The sequence below is a fragment of the Adiantum capillus-veneris genome, chromosome 18, assembly GCF_014529385.1.
Source record: "Adiantum capillus-veneris isolate H3 chromosome 18, ASM1452938v2, whole genome shotgun sequence".
Lineage (NCBI taxonomy): Eukaryota > Viridiplantae > Streptophyta > Polypodiopsida > Polypodiales > Pteridaceae > Adiantum > Adiantum capillus-veneris.
Genome location: NC_140948.1, coordinates 140,335,199 through 140,360,158, shown reverse-complemented (window position 1 = coordinate 140,360,158; position 24,960 = coordinate 140,335,199). Strand labels below are relative to the sequence as shown.

Here is a 24,960-nt window from a genome sequence, read left to right as displayed (position 1 = left end):
CATGTGCATGACTCATCAACAACTTTACAATGATAATTTATACTCACAGATTAGACGTCCAACACTATAACAACCTTCCCTTGAATAAGTTGTACAGTCAAACTGATATTACAAAAGTTGAACTGAAGGCAAATGTGTGTAACATAAATGTCCTTGAGTAGTGGCTCCTAGACCCTAAGTTCAACGAGTTGGATTCGATCGCAATTGGTGTGCGCTGCATGATCACCGAAAACATCGACTTGACAATCGGTGCGGCAAACCGTGCAACATGCATTGTTGATGCCATAACACAAAACACAGAAGGTGAAGTTACATGTATCAATATCCTCATTCATTGTACAGGGAATAACTACAAAAGAAGAAAGGCAAAACACACTCGACATCCACCTTCAAAAATGCGAGCCAACTTTCTCTGCTACCAACCATTCGATGAAAAATTTGAAATACTTTTTGTTTGCAAGAATTTACATGTAGCACGTATACTAGAAAAAACCTTCATCAATAGACATAGCAGTACAACTTCGCTTGGATATAATCTCAACTATAACCATCCCTATAATCCCAAGACTAGTTTGGTAATTTTCCCCCCCAAAAAAAAAAAAGAGAGAAGAAGAAGAGAGTTTTAACGTCGTAGGAAACTATCCAAAGAGAGAATATCCAGCGCCCTATTACGCTACCGCTAAAGCCCTAGAGGTTTAAGCGTGTAGGACAAGGAAGGAACCCATGGAAGCTCTACTGAGAAGGGCGAGGTGGAACAGGGGTAGCAAGGCTTTGTATCAGCAGGTAGTGTGGAAGCGCTTCTTCGACTACACATCACCTCCCCCGCCGGAGCTCGGGCGCATTCGCCTACACCCGGACTGGAAGCATATGGGCAACAAGATCCGGCGCATTGAGTCCAGGTTAGCAGACTTTCGCATGCTCTGCAATGACGTTCGCATTCAGAAAACTAGACTTGCCCAACACGATGGATCTTACCCCACTACAAACCTTGAATCTTCCATCAAAGATAAGGAAGCAGAAGTAGTAACAGAACGTGCCGCTATCATCAGTGAGCTTAGACAACTCACTGCCTCCTTCGTGGATGGGGGCGAACGAGAATATGCAGCTATCAGAAAGTTCTTCTTGATTTTAGTATATCAGACCACGCGGCATGCATTCCTGGATCTCTCAGATGCAGATTTCTCTAAGCTTCTTGAGGGGCCTGAGGGGGTTTCCTACGAGGGTCCATGGGGGCGTGGCAATGTCTCCATCCCACCTCGCCTTTGCAAGCTAATAGCTGAAGCAGGCAAGAAAATTACTGTTACCGCTAAGGACACGTACACTTCGCCTGTTGACATTGCGTTTGCAATATTGCAGGCTCCTTACCATAAACATTGTGTCTCTCCAAACTGCAGGCGAGAGGACTGCATTGCTGTGAAACCAGATTATGAGCAACTTTTTCAGGCATTTTTTAATGAAACTGCTAGGTCTGTAGGGTTTCAGAAGGTTAGAGGAGAGGAGTCTGCCTTCATGGATGCCGCACTCAAGCTACCAACAGCGAAGCCCGTTGAGATTGATGTGAAACCGCCTGAGCCGGAGCCGGTAAGTAGTTTTCTGGGTGTTTGCATCAATTCATTTTGTTTGTATCGGGCATGTATACAAAACGGGCACATTTGGTTTCTTTACAGATCATTCAGCAGAAACCCAGTTTACGGATTGGCTGATTGCATAAAGGGGCATTATTTAACCCCAATAGATTGCGGTAAGTGATGTTTCTGATGCTCTATATGGACGTGGTATATTGATTGGATGTGTTTGATAGTGTACGTCCTTGCAAATGAGAGTCCTCTTGATTTGTTAGGCACCAAAGGAAAACATAGGATTGAGGTTTTGCTGTTATCTGATGTGTTTTATGATTGCATCATAGAGAGAATTAGTAGTTTTGCTTATGGTTTTCCAACTGACCTATGAATCTTCATGATACTTCTTATTGTGTTTTGGGTCGGAAATGATGTATGGGATAGTATCTCTGCTTCTCCAAATGATGGGGGGGGGGGGGGGGGGGGGGGGGGGGGAATCTATGGTCCTGCTCTCAACCATCGATCCTCCATGAAGTACCCCCCCTAGTGTGAGATAAGGATCAGGGTAGTATCCAGTCAATACTGTGTGATGAAGCTGAGGGTTACATTGTTGGTGGATGTCTACTATGAGCTTTTAGTTTCTACTTTCTTTTATTGGTGCTTTCTGGCATTATCTGGGGCTCATCTGTGCCTTTTGCCATGAACTTTTTGGAGATTGTCTGCTGAATACATTTACATTTTGTCTTTAGTGAGCTTTTCTCATTTCTGTAGCAAAATGCCAGGTCTTGTTAGTCTTAGAGCCTCTTAGGAGGCACAAATTTGTTCTTCTTGTGCTGTTTGTGGTCCTTGCATGAATATGTTGTTAAGGCTGTATCAGTGAGCAATGACTCCTCCATTCCAGATGTGTTTTTGGGCATTTTGCCCCTAGTTGGCGTCAGTGTCCAGGATTGTTGTCGCTCGCATTTTTTACCATGATTGGGCTTGTTTGGCTGTATAGTCCTCCACTTTAATGCGGCTTGTGAAGTATACTGTTCACTGAAGTGACTTGACCTGTCTTTGTATGATTGGCTTATCCTGGATTCATCTAGGTATATCTATTTTTTGGCTATATTATAGTCACTGGTGGTCATTTTGCATGTTGTGGCCTGCTGTTGGGGAAGGGAGTCGGTTGATATAACATGTAGAGTCTTTGGAGTTGTATCAGGAACTGTATTTTGTGTACGGGAGGTGTGTGTGGGAGTGTTCATTGAAACCTTTTTCTACATACTTGTGGGGATGTGGTAGTATCCAGTTGGTACTGTGTATGGTCGATTCGGGTGTTACATTGTCATGTGGCTTACTGCGGTGAGTTTGTAGTTAAGACTTTCCATCCTTTAATATATCTGCAGAAAGCGAATTCTGATTATGTGTAACAATTTGTCTTTCAGTGAATTTCATTGCTTAGAAGACATTTGTTATGTGAGGACCTCCTGTGGGTTCTCGTAAAGGGCTAATTTGATGTGAATTTTGCTTCTTTGCAGATAGAGCCGTGAGGTATTTTGTGCATATGAGGCGGCTTGTCAACTTGAGATCAGTATGGTTTTCAGGTGTACATCGTAATCTCAACTGCAGGGTATATTAGTGAAAGAAGCCAATGTTGCTTATCTGGAGATAGTGGCCGAAGCTATTGTCACCTATTTTGAGTCCTGTACGGTCCATCACACCTTATGTAGGTCCTTATGGCTACTAAATTTTGTAGGACACTTTGTAAGACATTTATTGACTTGAGCTCAGGTCTATTACAATTGCAGTCCTTGAGAAAAGCAAAAGCATATGTACTGTCTCCGTTGAAACTTGAGTAGAGGATTGATAGTGTTTAAAGTAATTTTAGTGGGTCGAAGCTACTAGTTTTACGCTTAATGGGGACCTGTTGTTTAGTGCGTAATGTTAATCATTAACCCCCTATCCACCATGCGTATAAGTCGAGGTGTATGCCTGTTTCGTAATGTGGGCTCAAAAAGGTGTATGATGTAGCCAACACAGATGTATCATTGGTAAGAAACACAGATTATTCCAAAGAGCTTATCAAAGTAGAAAATAGTGGCTGTGAAGGATAGTTGCTCTATGTTTGCATGCGGCTATTGCAAGCCTCTGCCCTGAGATTTGAACCCTGATCTGTGCACTAGCGTAGTTCACTTTGGTGCAAATCATGTCGTTTGTAAATGTTATTGTCGGTGGTTCTTGCTTGCATGCATGAGATGAATTTGCTTTCTCTCAACAATGTGAAGGACAATGCGTGAATCTGCTATTATGCTTGGGCAAGGTCAAGTTTGACAAATTAATGAACAGAGTTTTGGCAAGTAACTACACTGCCTGTGCTTGTTCTTTGTGATATTTTCTGATGTTTATGATATGAACACATGGTTTGAGAACCTTCAGGCAGGCGTCTACATATCACTTGCATCTTCTTCCAGGCTCAATGACCTAGATTTGTACATACCTTCTTTACAAAATAGTAGATTTTAACCAAACCGACAAGGGGAATATTTTGAAATTCCCTACAGAATTCAATCCTTACCCAAGGTCAATAGCTTAAAAAAACACTAGCACTTGTGTACCTTAAGAGGCAGTTCATTTACTGAAAATTGTAGGGGAACTCCTTGAAAGCTCACCTTTCACGTAACTATTCTTACCGTTTCACATGCAACAAAGCATAAGAGCTGTGGGCGGCACATTCACATGTCAACAGAAACTTAGATTTCATGCTGAGCCTTGGAAGTCATGCGGTAGAATTAGAGCATACTTTCTGTGGGACAAGGAAAACATTGATAAGACGAGTTGGGTCCAAATGAATTTGTTTCTAGTCATGAGTAAAACCAACAAAAGAAACCACAATCAAATTCAAGTATAGCCAGATAAGTGGGCTTCTCTATTACTTGTTGAGAGAAATCATTTGGCATAAAGAAAAGAGCAACATATTCAAGGGGTTTGAATATGGGTTGCTTATTGCCCAACTAAGATTTGCATGAGCTGCCAAGCACTATACAAAAACTGGCAGGAGCTTAGGTGTCATGACAACTAGCCCAAGTGGAGTCTAACAAAACATGTATAGCAGCCACGATCCCCTTCTTTAGGAGATAATGACCTAGAATGTATAGCTCCACTTAAGTAGCAAAGGATGTGCTTCACCACTTGCCAAAGCTGACCTAGGGCTATACAAAAATCTAGGCACCTACGAGACTGTGTGGCCTCATAATGCAAAGATATATTATGCAACCAACAACTTATTGATAGAGTGACATCAAAGTGATATCTAACACTAAGCTTCATACATATCCCCCGTCTCGTTACTCAAATTATACATTCAAATAATGATATAAAGGCTTCAAATTTGACTTCTCATGAAAGGCACTCAAATTAGCCGTAAATCTCCAATATGTTCCATCATTTAGTCCAATGAGAAATATGTCATTCACATAGAGCACAATGATCAAAACACATCATCTGCATGCTTGATGTACAAATTGTTCTTAGCTTGACTATCCTAGAAATCATGTATAGCTAGTATCTTTTCACACCAAGCATGTGGAGCTTGCTTTAAACCATACAAAGCCTTTATGAGTTGTCCATGCAGGAATGCTTTGACAGTCATATAAAAACCATATGCCAACCGACTTTTTTCAATTTTGTGCTTCATTAAATCACAAGGTGCTTTCTCATCGCACATACTAGATACAACCAAAGCATAACAATTTGATGTATAAGAGGTATGCTAATAACCCGAACGAGTACAACTAGAGAAAAGTGCACCCAATTTTTGCCACGTAAAGTTTACATTAGCCATTTTGGCATATCTCTATCCTGGTCATTTTCAATAGTATTCTCATCAATTACATATTGCACATTTGCGTCAGTAATTGGCTAATACACATCATTTGAAACTTGCATAGGCTTTACATTTCTCTCATTAGGGTATGTCTCTATAATTGTTCATTTCTATGGATGTGTGTACATCTATGTGTGCATCCCCTAAGACCATTATCCTCACGATGCAGCCCCTAACGTTTACTTTTCAAAAATTAACCCTGGCAAAAAAAAAAAACTTCTTGAAAATTTTAATCCCAATAAACAATGCATACATATAATCCTCATGCATAACCTTTGATCTTACGCAGGTATGCAATTTTTGCCTCACTTTTTCTCATGTATAAAAAGTTAATCTATCCAATGTTAACATTAAATATATTTTGTTTCTACACTTTTGCAATATAAGTAAATGCCATGTGTAGTTAATATAAACATCAACATCTGCTATCTTTAGTTTTACTTAGATAAAATACATGTCTATATAGCATGAAGCAACTTGAATTACATAAAAACATATTTTATATCGTATACAATATGATGCTTAGAGCATTGAAAAAGGACCCGCACAACTCTATACATTTAAAATAACCTTTAAAAACTTCCTTTGACCAGAGCTTGTAATGATATAGAGCCTACAATTTTTTGCTAGGGCTCAACTTTTTGTATAAGCATATGGTATTTATTCTTCAAATAGACCACGTGTGGTTTTCTATAAGTAATCTTTATGTGCCCGATTCTTTATCATGGTAATCTCAAAATTGCCTCATATGAGGTAATTTCTCAATGACTATGATTAGCGTCAAAAAGGCTCTCAAATTTATTTTGACATTCTTTTATAGATGCACATGGGGCTTTTTTTGAGATTCTAGAAAGAAGGACAATGAAATGTCATGTTTTGATGCCAAAATACTATATAGAGTATGCGAGTTGCTTGCATAGCTCTATTGATATCCTTGCATTGTAAAAGTAAATCTTCTTGCTAAAGTTACTATATGGTCCAAGTCCTATCATTTTGTGCTTAGTGTGTGCAACAATGCAGTGATAAAGTCTATAGAAATGTGTATCCATGAGGAGTCAAGAGTATGGTTTACAAGTAAACAATTTGCAATTTAACAATTTCTTTTAAAGAATGAGTATTCATATAGCGTTTGCTAATCCATAATGTTCTATAAAAGGCCATTTTTCACATTCTGAAAGGACAAGTTGTTGTGGAACGCATGTCTAACCTCACCATCCTATCTTATTGCAGTATTAGCAAGAACCACGATTAAATTGTCAATCCATGCGACGAAGCTGACTCGACTAATGCATAGAGGCTACAAGAGATTGTCAATCTCTCGAAAAACAACTAACAACTCGCATCTAACTCAAGCTACACTCAAGTGACTGAAATCACCAAAAGCCAATTGCTCATCGGCAAACAAATCACATCCGTTACAGCATCAAATGACATCCAAACGTAATGAAACTTCTAGAACATGTTTATAAGACCTAAGCACACATGCTTATGGTTTCAAACCCCACTTTATGTCAAGTTCCAAAATCGCGATTATTAACAACAGTGGATTTTTGACCTAGTCGTTTTTGACCCAAAATGCATCCAAATGCTTAGCAATGATGCCCCAATACCCCGTCTATGCTTAGTTTTTTATTTGAAAGTGTAAATTCCTAGTTATGATGAAATTAGACCGCGGGTCGGTGAAGCCAAAAGCTATGAAATACCGTGATGTGTTTACGTCAATGCGTAGAGCTCTTACCCACGACTGCAATGCAACAAACGCGACTGCAATGTGACAATCGAGGAAGGAGTAGGAAGCACGAGAAGGAGAGGAGTGAGCGCCATTAGCTCACACTGTGTATTTCATTATCCAAAACTTAATAATAACTTACAAAAATTGGCTTTTATACTTTAGCCAAGGGTTTTGGTGGCCAAAACTAATAATCTGGGAGTTCTACCAAAGATGGGTAATGACAGGTTGATACAATCTAGAAGCTTGTAGCCCTGGCTCATTAATTACAGAGTTTATCCGAAAAAATAGGAGTTACAATATTCCTGATTTATCGAAATAATAAGTGTTTTACAATGAGAACTCCGAAAAATGGTACCCATGTTAGCTTGCTGCTAACATTCCCCCCCTCCTCGCCTGTGTCGTCCCTTGACACAGCTTTATGGGCTGAAGTAGTCTTCGGACTGGCGGCTGGCGAGGTGGTCTTTAAGCACACTTAGTGCCTTTTGGTATTTGATTTTCCTTTCTTTATCTGGCACTTGCAAAAACTGCATAATTACTCTGTTCTTCAGCTCCACCGCTGAGTAGCCTACAAACCTTGATGTGAGGTTGCTGATCATTAGTGCAAATATCTTTGTTTGCCAAGTGAAGAATCCCGTGTAGAACGCTTCCTCGAGCGCCAATGTATTGTGTGAAGGTAGAAACATGCATCTGGCGTAGAAGCCATAGAGGACTTTTTCGGAAGGTTGGCCACTGAGATCATAGCACAAACCTTTGTTACCCTCAAGGAATGACATCCAAGGGGCGCCTGCTTGCTCTGGCTCATTGAACACTTCGATGCATGTGAGCAGCATTCAACATATCTTATATAGCATAGCACATGAAAAATCTGGTAGACTTTTAAAGAATGACATGGCGCCCTTTAGGGTTTTCACCATGTATTCTTCAGTTCGCTGGTCCCTTTTCTGGAGTAGGCAATCTGGGCTAGTTTAGCCAAGTTGGCTGCTTCTTGAGTAGTGCCTCATGTGCTATCCAGGTCCTTACTCTTGGTACATGACATAAAGTCGAATCTTTTTGCAAGGCCGCACGTGCTCTCGTGGACAGAATCAAGTATCTTGGATTTTTGTTCAGCCAGCTCAACCTCCACTTCGGGTGGTCTTTATCTGCTCCCTCGACTTGCATGTCTGCGTAAAGCCTTTCTTTTACATGTAGTAACTCAACTTTTATCACAGGGTAGGGCAAGGACTGTTGGTGCCATTGCGCATTGGTTTGATTGAGAGTGAGTTGTGTGACATTGACAGAATGAAGTACTCTGATCTCCCAATCCATTGCTACCTTCCACTGCTCATCTACCTCTTGTGTAACTTTTTCTTTTAGTGCATCTTCTTCTACCTTTGAGAGTTTGACCATGGGCACTGTGTCTTCTTCTGTAATGGTTACCTGAAAATCTTCCTTGCCACTCAGCTCTACTGTGGACTGTTTCTCCATTTCAAGAAATAATACTGAGGGTATTTCTATTTGAGGCTGCTCTAAAGTGCCTATCTCTTTTTGCGTTTTTGGCTTTCCCTCTCTCAGTAATTGGTTGACTCGTTTGAGTTCAGCTATCTCCTTTAGCAGTTCATCTTCTCTTTGAACCCGCATCAAGGCTAGGTCTCTGCGCTGAGATTGCTCTAACTTCAGCTACAACTCGAGGTCTTTATTTCTCTTTTCTAGTTCTTTATAGACCTCGTCTGTACCTCTGATCGAGGCGGTGGCTGGATTTTCTCGTATTTGCCACAAGAATATCGCTTGATCATTGATCCTTTGTTTCGAGTACTGTAGAGAAGCATTGGCTACATCTAACTGTACCTGGATTTTTTGAGCTGATGGAGTGGTAGTTAGAAGTTCATTTGTCCCTTTCGTGAGATGATCATCCTTGGCTTTGCATGCATCTGATAGTTTGGTAAGCATCTCACCTAGCTCTTCCATTTCTTTTTGTTGCTTATCTCTAGCGAGCTGACGTTGTTTAGCTTCTGCTCTCAGCTCCTGCACTTGCCTTTGAAGATCGATGATGACATTAATTCTGTCGTCTAACTCCCCTTGGAGTGCGTCAATCACCATCTCTAACTCTTTGGCCCTTGTGCTACGGCCAAGTGCTGCAGAGCGAAGTCTTTCAGTTATCTCCTGCATTTGCTTAGCATATTCCTTAACCTGCAGGATGACTTTGTCATTTGATTGCCAGTCTTCAAGTCGTGCCAATTGAGTTGATGTTTCTACAGCCTCTTGTGTGTCTTTTGGTTGTGTCAGGATGACTGGTTGCTGTTGTTCTTGTAGCCGTGGCTATCCTTTTTTCATGGAGCTAGAGGGTGGTGCCTCGGCCTTCTCTTGCTGTGCTGCGATAGAGGGTGGTTCCTCTGCCTTTTTCTCCTTTGGCTGCTCAAATTGTGTGGTGTCCTCTTTTGTTGCAGGACTTGCTGTCTTTTTGGTCCCTGGCTCTTTCTCTGTTTGCTTCTCTTGTTTTTGGTTTGGGGCAGGTGGTAGGTTGTTGGCCATGCCGATGGCATGGTATGCAATTCTCGTCAATACCTCTGGTGCAGCCATGTAAGTAATCTTTCCTTCTTTCTTTGTGCCTTTCAACATGGTCAAGACATATTGTGCGTGGTCCACCGGTTGCCTGGTTGTTGACTTGAGGACTTGCGTGAAGGTGGTGGCAACCGCATGATTTGGCGTAGTATACCTTGGTGGCCTCTTAGCAAGGAAGTGGAAGTGTTGGTGGTATAACCTAGCTGGCTGGCTCTTCCACCTGCTTGTGAATAAGGTCCACAAAGGTGGCTGCGGCGGTTTCTTTGGTGAAAGTACCTGCCGTTTTCCTGTCTCTTGCCCTCATTGTCATTCTTTCTGTGGGCAGTCTGAGTGCTTCTGCTACTATTTCCTTGGTTATCACCACTTCAACTTTATTCCCATGAGGGTTAGAAATCTGGGCAATTCCCTCTTCTTTGATCGTGGATAAAAGCTCATAAGATTTTTGGAAATCCACACCGCATGGCTCCTGTTCATAGAAATCTCTGAGTCCTAGCCTGCGGTTGTTTTCTTTTGTCTCAGGCTTCACGGCGGCATCATATACTTCTTTTGGTAGGAGTTGCAACTCTACCTGATGTCCCTCCTCACTCTTGAATCTGCCGGTGAACACTGTGGTGTGATGTTCTTTGAGCTGTTCTTTTGAAAGATAGGCTGCCTTGGAGGCTTTGACTGAATATGGATCCAATTGGTATGCGGGTAGCTCCTGCAACTTTTCTTTCTAGTTGAGCTTCTTCTTGGCTCTCTCTGCTACTTGCATGGCTCCTGTGCAGTGAATGGAGTGTCAAAGTTAGCAGATATGACAGATTTTTCTCTGAATGTTCTTCAGTCTGAAATGCTAACAATTTTGGTCCAATTTGCTTCAAATCAATTTTTGAACAAGCTAGATGCATAAAAACATGCAAGGAACAAAATTGTGAAGTCCAAACAAAATTTTGCTACCAAAGTAAATAATCGCGATTATTTACAGCTGAGTATTTTTTCAACATTTTGCAAACTTGGCATCATAGGCTTGAAGTATATGCTAAGTACATACTCTGAGTGAATTATGGGCTCATTTGGATGCATAGGGTGAAAATGGTACCAGATTTTGGCTATAGGTCTCTGAAATAGTAGATATACTAGAAATTTGAGTTTTTGAGCTCCAAATTGGTTCAAACTTGGCTAGTGGGCTTAACACATCATGTACTTTGGATGCATGATGGCAAAATATCAAAATTCCCCCATTTTGGCTAGAAAGTAAATAATCGCGATTATTAACATTTCTACCAAAATCAATATTTTTTGGTACAAATTGGTTCTAGGCATTGTATAGACTTTGTGTATGAGATATGAGGTGATTTGAATCAAGAAATGTAGTCCATAACCCAAAAATTGGCTTGCAAACACTTCTTTGCATATTTTGGCAATTTTCCAAGTTATAGGTGCTCATTTTGGCTCATACTTTATTTGGCATGTAATAGGTGTGTACACATGATAGGTGAGGTGATGATACAATTTCCAAGCAAAAATAGTACAAAAGTAAATAATCGCAATTATTTACAACAATCACAAATTTTTTGCGAAACTTAAAATTTTTGACCTAAACACATTCTATACACCTAAGACAAGTCCTGAATTGAATTTGGTCAAGTTTGGTCTTGCTGACATCACTTTGTGCTTTATTGACTCTGAAATCTCTGATTTTTGCGACTATACTGCATGTTGAGTTGGTCAGTCAATTTTGAGGCTTTGGACTTGTCCACAACATAGCTGTGAAGCAACTCATCCAATTCTGGCTCATTTGGAGTCAGTTTGACCCCGTATGTCGAATTTGACGCTTTGTAGCCTTCGAGCCGTTTTCTGCTTTTCGAGGGCTTTGCTTGATTGATTTCACAAAACCAATCATATACATTGTATATGAACCTCGTAGGCAACCTGTCTGTGGAGTTAGATCGAAATTCTGGCATCTGCCAAAAACCTAGCTTTTCTAATGGGGACCCCCTCGACCCCTGCCAAATGGTCAACTGATGATATGGAAAGGTTCTATTATGTTAGAGCATGCTATAGTTCAAATATTATCCGATTTGGTTGAATTGATGGGCCGCTATGGTCAGTTTTTGGTCGTAGGTCTTCGTGCACTGCTCGGTTTCTAGGGGTTTAGACTAGCACCGACCGTACAAAATGGATCATTGACGAGTAAAAGAACTTAGCCCTCATGTCTCGTGTGAAACGGCACTAAAAAAGGGCAACTGTAGACTCCAGAAAAGACGCGTGAAAGAGGTCGAAAAGCTCTCTTTGCAAAGGCCACAAGTGGAAATGAGGTGGTTTTAGCCTACCTTGGATATCTATACCCGGACTTCCCGAACCAAATTTTCCTAGATTCCCTCGTTAGTCCTACTAGGCCGTGAAATCTATGTTAGACCCAAAAATTTCCTTGATTGGATTCCTGTAGCTCATTCTGCAAGAATTTTGCAAAAGTAGGTATGGCGGCCTAATTTAAGCTTCCCGCTTCCATCTTCTGATTTCATTGAAATTTTTTGTGCTTGTCCGCCTTGTCTTTTTGATCACTATCGTGTCTTCCATTTTTCCATCTGAGCTTCTTTGCTATTATTATTAAATTTTGACCTGTTTATTAAAAAATCAAAGAAAATAGCAAAATGCTCTAAAAAAGTAAAGTGAAAATCCAATAATTAAGAAAATCCATTGAAAAACACAGCTTTATGGTTTTTTGTTGGATTTCTCTATTTTAAGTCTCATTATCAATAAAAATGATGAAAAATAACCAAAAAGGACTATTTTTTAATGAATTTTTGATCGATATTATCAGTGAATTTTCCCTTGATGATGAATTATAAGGGCATTATTAGGTAATTTTGCAAAAAATCTCACGTTAACATCAAACTTTTTCCTTCCTCTTCAAACATTGTCCTTAATTGCTTAGTGCCCTTCACCCCTCCTAGATGGCGTACTCCGGGATGACTGTGTGCATGGATTGAACAATCGTGTCTATGCATAGTCGTGGTTGGCTCTACCATGCTTTGAAGATCAATGCCGTTCAAACCAATATATTGTGCAAGAGGTGGGTCTAGAGTAATTAACTCAAGGGTTTCTGATGTCGAAGCTTTCTGATATTGTCTTCCAAAGAGCAAATCTTATAGCTTGTGTGCTCTCTGCTTGATGGTGCCATCAGGATGCTTCAGCACGCCAATTTCTTGAGCTATTGGTAGCACTTTTGTCTGTTGTCGAGCTTTTTCTCGCCATTGGTAGTTTCATTTTCTTGGTACTGTATGGTGTGGTGGAGTCTTCTGAGACTTAACTCTCCATTGCTTGATTGGTTTTACGGTTAGCGGAGAAAATAAGTGCTCCTTTTTCTTCCAAACCCATTTCATGTTAGGTTCCTTGCTCGGAGATGCTTGTCTCTGTGTTTTTACCCTTGGAACCTTCTTTTGTTTTGTCGGCGATGTTTTGGGTACCCAGATTTGAATCGGCTTATTCTTAAGCTGTGCTTTTGGTACCCAAATTTGCCTGACTCCTTGCATGCTACTTGTAGCATTTTCTTGTCGAGGGGATGGATAAGATTGATTACTTCGTGGTTTGGTCTGCTGATTGCTTCCTTTCCATTCCTCCTTGCTTGGTGCAATTGGAACAATGAGTTGTCCGCCTTTAGGTGATAGCTTGAGCTGATTTGTATCCCAATCTGGTACTGCTTTGTATGTCCGCATCCAGGGAATTCCAAGAATCATCATTTCATTTATGTGTTCATCTGGTAAGCATACAAACTGATAAGGACATGAACATCCATGTACTATCACGTTCAAGTTGACTACTCCCAATGTTGGGGTTGGGTTCTTGTTGCATCCTTTGATTGTCGCTATTCCTGCTGTCAATGCTTGACTTGTTGCCTTCTTGTACGTGGAATAACTGACTACATTTACTCTAGCTCCCGGTGTCGACCAAAGCATTGGTGCTATGATTGTTGAGCTGACTTTGATGGGCGAGTCCATTCCGTCTAACCAGTCATCATCTGTTGAAACTACATCTTTAGGCAATTTCCATTGTCGGTCATCTATTTCCAGAGTGTTGATGCGAATCGGTATCTGTTGATTCTTGAGAGCAGCTTTCTGTTTGAGTACCCAAAGCCGAGCTTCCTCTTCGGCTTCATCAATAACCTGCTGTTTTTTAATCCTCCTTTGCGTGGCATGCATGCATTCTTTCTAGTAATTCATTAATTAGCGGAAAATAGTATTTCTTTAAACGACATCCACTAATCCAATTAGCCATTGGTTCACCATCTAGGATGGACAATTTTACAGCTCCACTTGGAGATACATCTTCAATGATAAACGATTCATTTTCCTTTTTCTTAAACTTGGGAATGTGTTGCTTAAGGGAATAGACTAAAACTAAGTCCCCTTTCTTGAAGATTTTTGTTATTAGATGGGAACCAAAAAACTGTTTTTGTTTCCGCTTTTGTGCATAGATGTGAGCTACAACAGTTAGCCTTTGCTCATCTAGCTTTTCGAAATCTTCAAGTCTTTTTGACAATTCATGTCCAGTCCACTCAAGATTTTTAGCTACCCTTAATGTCGGCAATAGAAATTATATTGGCAGTATGGCATCAAGACTATAAACAAGGTTAAAGGATGTAACATTTAAAGTTGTTTTGAATGAAACTCGATAAGCCCATAGAGCAGCATGGAGATTCATTTCCCAGTCTTTCCTTCATGAACTAACCACTTTAGTTAGCACCGAGCTAAGAATTTTGTTCGTATGCTCAACTTGTCCGTTTGCTTGTGGGTGATAGGGAGCTGATTTGTTATGGATGACCATAAACTCATTAAGCAAATACTCAATTACCTCATTGAGGAAATGAGTTCCCCGATCACTGACAATTTCTATTGGCAGTCCATATCTCGTGAATACATACTCATATAAGAATGTAGCAGTGGTTCTGGCATCATTCTTTTGAGTTGCTTTAGCCTCGGCCCACTTGGTCAAATAGTCCGTAGCTACAATGATATATTGAGCTTGGGTTCTATAAGTAGGTGGCTGTATTGGTCCAACAAAATCTATATCCCATTTTGCGAAAGCTCTAGTCCCCCATCATTGGTCTTAAGGGCATGCTATCTACACGTGTTGGCATTTTTGCTCGTTGACAAGCATCACACATTCAAACATGTTCTTTGGCATCTGCAAAAAGTGTTGGCCACCATATGCCTGCCATCAAGATTTCTCTTACGGTGGTCTCACTAGAAAAGTGACCTCTAGCGAATCCAGCATGTGCTTGTTCTATAATCGGAATATACTCGTCTTCATTTGCACAAAGACACAAATGTTGATCTTTACCTCTCCAATACCATTGGTTCCCAATAAGAGCATAGTCCCTTGCTTTAGTTTCAATTGCTCTTTGAAGACGTTTACTCATATCCTCAGGAAATGTTCAGCTTGATAAGTAAGTAAACAGATAGTTACTCCACTTAGGAACAGGTGACATTTGAATCAATGTTACATGAGGTATGGGTGTTTGTTTTTGACATTGAGGACAGTCCTTTACAAAAGATCGAACATCACTCCTCATAGTCGGCCAAAATACTCCAAGTCTCAAGATTCGTTGCATAGTTTGGTCTTTTGCAAAGTGAAGTCCTACTATGGTAACATGTGCTTGACTTAGGTACTGTTTGTTTTTTCCAGGATTAATGCATAAGAGAAATATTCCATCTCGATTTATTTTGTATAGCTTATCAGCTAGTAATTGATACATAGCCGATTGCTCAATTCATCCTATCGTAATAGGAAGTGGTATTTGTGAATCCACTTGAGCTATTGTCATCAAGGACACCATGTTTTCCGACCATCGAGGTATCATTTTCACGAAGAACAAATAGGCATCAGGTAGATCATTGTTTACCCCTTTAGGTGATTCTCTTGAAACAATCCTTGACAAATGATCCGCTCGTTGATGTGTAGTATCATTTTTTACAACCACAGTGAAATCAAATTCTAGAAGAATGATGAACCATCTCACTATTCTTCCTGTGCTGCATGGCTTGTTGACCAAGTACAACAAAGCTTGGTGGTCCACAAAGAACACAAACTTGTTGGCTAATAGGTAATGTCTATACTTTTTAATGGCATAGATAATTCCTAATCCTTCCCTTTTGATGGTGGTAATTTTTTTCCACCATGTTCGACTGTCGGCTAGCATAAGAAATAGGAAAGTCAATTTTCCCCTCTCCTGGTTGAGCTAGTATACAACCAATGGCAAAATTGGAAGCATCTACATGTATGTGGAATATCTTATTCCAATTTGGTGCTTTCAATATTGGAGCTGAGGTGAGAAATTGCTTAAGCTTCAGGAAGGATTCTTCACATGCCTCGGTCCACTCAAAGTGTGTAATCAAGCTATACATGGGTTTTGCAATTATAGCGTACATGTAGATGAACCATCAGTACACACCCCATGAAGGCTTGTACCCCCTTGACTATTGTTGGTCTAGGCAAATCAGCAATGACATGAATTTTTTCAATATCAGTAGCTATGACATTTTTAGACACTATATGTCCAAGAATTTTTCCTTGTCTACCCATGAATGTGCACTTTTCAGGATTTAAGCAAATCCTATAAAGTCTATATTTTTCGAATACCTTTTTGAGGTGTTCAAAAGGATCAACTTAGATTGATGAATGTACACATAGATCATCCATATATACTTCTAAGAATTTCCTAAGATATTCTTTAAAAGCATGGCTCATCAATCTTTGAAATGTGGTTAGAGCATTAGTTAACCCAAACGGCATAACCCGATAGGCAAAAATTACCCCATTCTATTGCAAAAGCAGTTTTATGCTGATCTTTTGGGTCAACCAAAATTTGATTGTATCCCAAAAAGCCATCTAAGAAGCTGTAAGCTTTTTTTTTTGCAGCTCGTTCCAAAACATGCTCAATGATTGGAAGAGGAAAGTAATGGTAGTTGCATTCACTTTTTTGAGATTGACACACACTCGTAATTTTCCATTCTTCTTGGATAATACCACAATGGGAGACACCCAATCTGTGTGTTCAATATCTTCTTTTATCTTCCTGGTGGCAAATGTTTCATTAAACGTGTATGTCCTTTGTCTACTTGGTTTCGCATCATCTCTCATGGGTATGGTATGTTGACAGATTTTTGGATCAACATCCTTGAGACCTTGTAAGACCAAGCAAAGATATCTTGGTATTCTTTTAGCAAGCTTAGCAAAAGCTCTTCTTCTTCTTCTGGTAGGTCATTTGCAATGTAAGCAGGTCTAGGCTCTTCCCCTGGCTCAACCAGATCTATCTTTCTAGCGTTTTCAGGCCCTTCATAAGACTCGCCCAGTTTTCGTAGTTCCCTAACAGGTTGTTCGACTATGATTTTTTATCTTGGAGAGTATACTTTTTGTAATAGGATGGAACACTCATTACATACTTACCATCCTCTTCCGTGGTTTCCATTTCGATCGTATATATCTCCTTTAGAGATTTTTCCCACTCTTGATATTTCTTTTTCTGCTCAATTCGTGTCATGATTGGCTTCTTATCCTGTTGGTTTGCTTGAGTATTCTTCCTTGTTTTTCTCGATGTTTTAGACGTTTCTGGATTTTTGTTTAAAGGATATCTACCAGTGATTTTGTCCTTGACACAATCATTTGCATCTATCTGCATCAGAAATTGTGTTCTACTGGAGACTGATGGCATAGGTCGTGTTTTTGCATTTCTGGTGTGTCTTTTTCGTCTATACCATTTTTGTCTTCTTGATTTCTGGTTGGGAAAGTCAAAAAACTTTTCCTCTCCTCCTTTCAAGAGTAGCTTAGCTCTCACATGTTCTTTTTCTGACCCCAAATCTTCTGAGGTAGTTGAGTGTTCATTCAACTCATCTGCTGCATCGTAGTAGAGGTCTGAAAAGACTTGTTGAGCTTTCATCAAGTCCTTGGGTTCCTCATTCTCATCTTCAATGTTGAGGGTTGAAATCATTTGGATGGGAATTATGTCGTAGCCATCCTCATTGCAAAAGTGAGTAGACATAGACGTATTCACACATACATCCATTGTCACTAAAATATGAGTCCACTCGAATGGCTCAAACAAAATCTCTGGAAAGGGTTCAGGTACATAGGCTTCGTCTCTGCAATCCCTTTTTAGAATACATTCTTCTCGTTTTAAATTCCCATTTTTTTGAAGCTCCACACATCCAAATAGGAGTGTCTTTGTTTAACCAAGATGGAATCTTAGTTTCAGCTAAAGAGACTGAATCAAACTCTTGTATGGGTGTTTTCAAGACATCTCTATAAGTGTGATCTTTTAGATTTACCCTTGTTATAGATCCCACTTGCTTCAAGTACAGATAATTGTTTCCCCAATCTTGGATAAGCTGTACCTGTTGCATGAAAGGTCTTCCCAATATGATTTCATAATTGAGTTTTTTCCCAAATTCTACTATGGCAAAAGTGTGTTGATATTCAATTTCACAGGAATTGACTATCACTTTTTCAAGAAGTTCTAAGGGTCTTTCAATGTGTCCATCAGCCAATTGCAATTTCATTCGAGTTTGTCTAATGGCTGGTTGTCCCCAAGATTCCCATACTGCTTTTGTGGCTATGGCTATGCGTACTCAACTATCCAGTATTGCCATGGTTCCTATGTCATTATATTTCACTAGAAGGGTGGTGTTTCCTTCTTCCCCTTTGTAGTATTATCTGACTTTATTCATGGAAACTGATCGAATCTCTTTGTTGTCCATTTCGTGTTTCAATTTTTCCAATTTTTTTGAGATTAGCCTCATTATCCCCACCTTCTCTAGGGTTTTCTGTAGATTATTCCATAAATATGGTCTGAGTTTTAACAGTTCTCCCAAGGTAAGAGTGCATTGGATGGGTGTAGACATAATTGAATGAATGTTGTCTACTTCTAGGGTATGTTCAGCTCTTTTTACTTGAGTGGTCTTACACACCATGGATTAATCTTCGTTATCTCGCAAGTAAGAGGGTAATGTTTTCAAGGTCAATGGTTTCGACATTCTTGAAGCTTCAGATCCACAATCCCCATACAAGGATTGTACATCCATATTCATATCCGAAGGTAGGTTATCCAACCAAACTTCCTCTATAGGAGCTTACTTTAGAGTTAGGCTCCCATCATTGATCTCTCTAACGTTTCCCCATAAATGTCCTGGCCAGTCTTCCTCTACGAATGGAATTCCGTCTAAGGAATCTTCGTTTTTCAGCACTATAAGTTCTCGTTCTTTTGTTTCAAGGTGGGGTTCTACCACCACATCGGGTTTTTCTTTAGTGTCTCTTACCATAAGCTCTTCAGGTTTTACGATACTTTCAAGCTTGGGTTTTTGTTTTTCCATAATTTCTTGTGTGATTCTTACTAACTTTTGATAAGCTTCCAGCTTAGTTGCTTCCATGTCTGGAGAAGGATAGTTTTTCCATTTGTTTTTCATGTTTTGGCATGCTTTAAGTCCTGCTTGGTAGGCTTCCAAGGCTACATTAATAGGCTCAAAAATTTTATTAACCAAAATGGATCCTCCAGATTTCACGGTTGTTTCCTTGATTTCACTTCCAGTTTCTTTCACCTTTTCTTGGAATAGCTTTTTTGCTTTCTCCTCGATTTCAACCCGTTGTTTTTATTTTCTCATCTCATACCTTTTGCTTCTGCTTATTTTGGTCTTTTGAGATGCAGCTTTTGTATTCTTTGAATCATTTGAGGAGTTATGTTTCTTTTTCTTGGCCTATACTCTAGTGATTACCTTGATTGGAACAATCGGTTCACTCTCTGATGAGCTACTAGGTATCACTTGACTACCTTTACTACTTTTTTACCCTTGTTAAAGGATTTCTAGGACAATCGTTCGAAAAGTGTCCTCCCTTTTTGCAACATTGTATGCAATAGGCTTCAACTGGCTTGAGGTTTTTGTCAGGCTGTGGACATTCATTTTTCCAATGATCATGTGCACCACAGTTGTGACAGTTTCCCGTTCTTGGCTTAACACTAGAATGGTAACAGGACACTTTTATGTCCTTGGACACTTTTGTGTCCTGTTAAGTGACCATTTTGCTTGAATTATTTGAAGAGTATGAAAATGAATTTCTAGGTGCTATATATCCACAAAGTTGCCTTATGAGCTGAAAAAAACTTAGCATTTTTTTTTAGTATCGATCTCACCATTAACCTTACTCTTGTACAACATTTTTGAACTTAAACTGTGTGAAAAAACGGGTCCTGTTTTTGGCCTTTTTTCAATTTTTGGCAACTATACCACTGTAAACTTCATGTTTGTGAGGTTTAGATGGCTAGAGGTTAGGCCTTCATAGTTCTCAACATGTTTTGATGCTTGTAGGGAGAGCTAAGTGTTAAAATTGAAAGTTATGACCAATTTATAAGAATTGCATAATCCTGTTTTTTAAACCAAAATTAGCACTTTTATGATTTTTTTGGTGGCTTTCTTGATATCCAAATTCAATTTTGATTGTGTAAGTGTAATGTATAACATAAAGCTAATCTTCCTTGAGTTTTGGGGGACCTAATATGCTATATAGCATAGTATATGATGATGGTTGAGTTTTTTGATTGCTCAAGAATACGATACATTTTAGAGTAGCAAGTATAACTTTCTCAATATTGCTAGTTTCTTAGGCCAATTGTGTGTATTTTGTAGGTAGTAACCATATCTAATCATAGACTACAAACTTGGCTAGATATTGAGTAGTTTTTATGGGTTTCTAGAGGTCATAATGCTAAACCCAGTTCTTTCATGTTTGCTGTATTTAGCACTTTATCATTGCCCCCAAGGTTCCAATTGTAAGAGATCCATTATCCTTTTGACATGCTCCATGGCTCCTTTTGAATCCAAAGGCCCAAAGGAAACTAAGAAAACATGTATATAGTATCTGTATTGAGAGTGACTATAGAAACTTTGATGATAGGTCCGCAGAATGGCAAAAATGCAACTTTTTTGTGCCTATTTTTTTTTACCAAAAAAAAATTAGTGAGGTAAAAGAAACCATATGTTTTGGTCACCAACCCATTGAAGTTAACCGGGCATTTTATCTCATGTCCTACAAAAATCCCCAGTCTTATTTATATGCGATCAACCGTAAGAAATTGCTGTTTGGGGCAAAATGCACTGGTCCATCAACTTTAGAGGCTTGTAGTGACCAAGGGATGAGAAAAATTACAAGTTTCTCATTTTTTCCATATGTAGTAGTTATTGAACTATAAGCTCATGAAAGGATTTTTCAAAGTGAGTGGATCTACTATGGTTTTGGAATTTTTCCCCAAAACCCTGAAAGGACACTTTTATGTCCTGTTAGGTTACCATTCTAGTGTTAATCATGGGTCTTACCATGGGAGGTCTGACACCTTGATTAGCTACATAATACGTTGGTGCGAGCTCTAGTGGAGCATAAGTCACGGTTTTTTCTATTGGTGGTGGATGTGAATCATACCAATCTCCTTCTACCATTACTGTAGATGGACTAGGCTCCGCATAGGGTGTAACAGGCACAAGTGCTTGTTCATCTATAATTCCTTCAAGGTGCATGTACTTTACAGGCACTACATTATGTACTGGGTACAGAGGTTGTTGACTCAACACAAGTTGAGGTCTTTCCATACCCATTGGTGGTCTTTGAGCTTGGGCCATATTAGGCTGATATATGTACATGGGTTGTCCTTGTGGCCTCATAGGCACGTACTGAACATTACCATCATACTTTGGACGGAAGTAGCACTCATGGCTCTCATGGTTGGTCCATTTACCCTCAATTGCACACCATTTTTGTGGCCTAATTGGTTGTCCCTATTGAGGTATCCCTTGTCTTGGTCCCCTCATAGGTGCTTTTTGCATGTTGTTTATCATGTCGTTCATCCTTTTGAGCATATCTTCTATGGCTGAAAGTGGTGCTGTAGTAGCCGTTCCCACTTGTGTCAGTTTAGTGGATGTTGTTTTCTCGCTCCGGTTATCCTTAGGGATATCTTCTTCGTTAAAAATATCACAGATGTCTCCTAGGTCAATAGCATCTGACACACACTCTTCTAGGGTTGTCTGCTTTTTACTATAAAGTATAGCATGAAGTTCTTTTTTTAGCAGTCCCTCTAGAAACAAAGTACGAGTCGTTCTTCTGCAGGTATCTATAGCCCTGGGCATCTGGCAATGTATTGTTTCATTCGAGTTGCACAATCCCTAACAGACTCACTGTAACATTGAATGGCCTAATAACTTTTGTGTAGTTGAAAATAGCATGAACATAGTGAGAATTTCATTAGAATAGATTCCTAATGAGATTAACAAGAGTGCTTGGGTGGAGTGAGCAACAAAAAGGATAACACCTAGCTAGATAGCATGAACAATACTTCAAAAGAGAGAGAAATTAAGCAATTGACAATAGTTGAGGACCGGATTTGCATGGAGCCGGTCCCCCCTCCAAAAGGCTTTGTATTATGGTTTCTCCCATCAAGAGAGACATTTTACAATACAATTCTTTGTGTTCCTTCAATACTAGCTAGTGCAATGAAGATGGAAACTTCATGCACTAAGCAAAACACTTTTCAAACACAACATCAATTCCCTCACGGTCTCAGACCCAAGACCTCACACACCTTCAAAGATGGTGAGAGCTAGCGGGGTATAAGAGTAGATTGAGAGGAAGGAGGAGTATTCTTACGAGAATGATGTACATCTCCTCACATAATCACTCATATCTTAGCTTAGTAATTAGCATGGTAGAGGAGACGAGCATGCATTGAAGCTTGGCTCTTGGTTGGATTTGCATCACAAAGCCAAGAGTTGTTGATGTAGGCCTCCCTTCTCATAAGTTTGGAGTAGGTGGTAAGTTTTCCATTAAAGCTTGAGAAGGAGAGAGAGGCTTCTTTGCTTCACACATGAGATTGTGTGACTGTGTGTGTGTTAGTGCCCTGCAAAAATCAGCCCCCTCTCTCTCTCTCTTGGTTGACCCCCCTTGCTAATTGCTCATGCTACAGCCCTATTGGACCTCCCTAGGCCTGGCCAATGGAAATTAAGTAGCATAAGTGATAGCCTTCTAGCATGTGTCCCCCTTTCCCCTTTTGTGAGAGCTTTAGGTAATTAATAAATGCAACTAAACTCTCATTAGACCCCTTGGCCTCCTGGCCAACAGGAATCAGGCAAGCCATTGGGCTGCTGAATGCTCATTGGTCCTCTTGGGAGACTGCCCAATAGTCTTCTAGAAAACTTAATTCTTATTGGTTCTTTTATTAACTATTTTTAAATTAATTAAACAAGATTTACTCTAGCCTAATTCTCATTGGTCCACCTCCAAGGCCATCCAATAAGATTTGAGTACACCTTGTGCGCATCTGGGCTAGGGATCTGACATGTGTCCCTCTTTCCCATTGTGTACAAATGAAGCTTGTGAGTGTGTGTGTGAGTTTCTCTCTCATCCCCTACTTGCAAGGCTTGCCCCCTCCTATGTAGGGATTATGAAGACTTTTTGTGACACACACAAAGCATCCAATTCCCCTATTGTTTGACCTTTGGACACAACCTTTGAATTTTGGAACCTTAGCATTTTGGAAGTCTTAATAGGCTGAAACTTAGGGTCTTTTAAACCCATTGTTCCTAAATTCTCAAGGAGACCCTTCCAGAAATTACTGGTCATTCTAGGATCTCTATTTGACACTATGGACATTGGCAAGCCATGGTACTTGAAGATTTATGAAATGAAGAGGGTTGCCATTTGATGGTCTTTGATAGGCTTTTTAACAGGTATAAAATGAGCTTGTTTATTGAATCTGTCTACTATCGTCCATATTCTTGTATTCCTATGGATAGACTTAGGCAATCCATGGATATGCTCTCCCATGGTGAATTAGGGATTGGCAAAGGTTGAAGCAATCCAAGTTGCTTCCCTCTATCAAACTTTGTCTTTTGGCATTCCACACATTTAGAGACATACTCTTGTATGTTTGCTTTCATGGTAGGCCAATAGAAATATGTTTCAATCCATTTTAGGGTAGACTGAATCCCTCTATGCCCCGCATAAGGAGGAGCATGATATTCATACATTACTTTCTCACGTAATGAGTTAGTAACGCATAGTCTATTGCCGTAGAGAAGATAACCATCTTGTAAAGTAAATGGTTCCTCTTTCTTCCCTAGTGTAAGGGGCTGAAATCACATCTCTAAAATTGGGATCAATAGCATAATCATCTATCATAGAAGATAGATCATTGTGAGTTGCTATGGAAACCGCATTCACTCTCGGCCGTCTTGAGAGTGCATCGGTTACTTGATTATGCTTGCTAGCAATGTGAGCAATATGAAAATGAAATTGCGAATGAAAGTTTGCCCACCTCATTTGTTTGTCGGAGAGCTTGGTCTGCGTCATGAAGTACTTAAGACTTTGGTGATCCGTTCACAGAATGAAAAGAGTCCCCAATTGTTGGGTTTCCAAGCCCTCACGGATTTCGATGTCAGCCTATGGGAAACTCCCTCTATGATGCATGCAGGGAGGATCACTTAAAGTTAAGTGTGCACGGCATTTTACTTTATATGTAAGGTTTCTTTCAATAAAAAATAGAGTGTTATTTTTCTTCTGTGTCGAATCTCTGCTCTCTCTCTTTCTCGCATCTGCTGCTCAGCACCAAACCATGGCTATCCTTCGGCTCCACCCACCATAGCTAGCTCAAGTTACAACAACTGGTATCAGAGCTTTGGCTCAAACCTCGGCTCTCAACTCAACACAACGTGGGTACAACCTCTTAGAGAAGGGAAGCATGCGCAATCGACTTGTAGGGAATTGATCAGACCCGACATCATTCATTTCGCCCTAGCTGTGTGGTGAACTTTTGACATACCAGCAAGCCCTGGTTCGGCCTTCTCAGCCTGCTGTCTGCAAGCCAAGCTCTCCATCGACGCCCTGTTTCGGCTGCTCTGCAGACAACTCTTTTTTTTTTGTGTGTTTTATTGTGATTTTCACATTGCAAGCAAAGGGCCACCCAATTTGGTCTTGAACGTCCTATCCAAGCAGGCGGGCAACATCAAGACTATTGTGCTCAGTTGCATATTAAAACACAGGCCCGCAGGCCCTGGTTGGTGGCGATAGTATAGTTTTTTGAAACGCCTACAGAGGCAATTTTTTGCAAGGCTTGGTCTAAGGTGCATGCAACCCGTTCAAGAGCATTTTAAAATGCTATGTGAAGTACCTTGTCAACAAGAGCAAGCCAACTTCAAGGATTTTAACGAGCAACGTTTCAACACAATAATAAAGGTTCCTATGACTATATAGGA

At 40.0% G+C, this 24,960-nt stretch overlaps 1 protein-coding gene across 1 annotated transcript; it reads left to right on the top strand.

Moving 5' to 3' along the window:
* The first annotated feature begins 657 nt into the window (after positions 1-657).
* Positions 658-3,458, top strand: LOC147436524 (uncharacterized). The gene is made up of 3 exons (XM_086489398.1): positions 658-1,581; positions 1,668-1,741; positions 3,080-3,458. Exons 1-2 carry the CDS (start codon positions 724-726, stop codon positions 1,701-1,703), a joined length of 894 nt encoding a protein of 297 aa, XP_086345524.1. The 5' UTR covers positions 658-723; the 3' UTR covers positions 1,704-1,741; positions 3,080-3,458.
* The last annotated feature ends 21,502 nt before the right edge of the window (positions 3,459-24,960 follow it).

What these genes read in the sequence shown, in the direction of transcription:
- LOC147436524 (XM_086489398.1), top strand. Translation starts at nt 724, where the DNA reads ATGGAAGCTCTACTGAGAAGGGCGAGGTGGAACAGGGGTAGCAAGGCT. An exon ending in AACCGCCTGAGCCGGAGCCG is followed by an intron (nt 1,582 to 1,667) that starts GTAAGTAGTTTT and finishes GTTTCTTTACAG; the next exon opens with ATCATTCAGCAGAAACCCAG.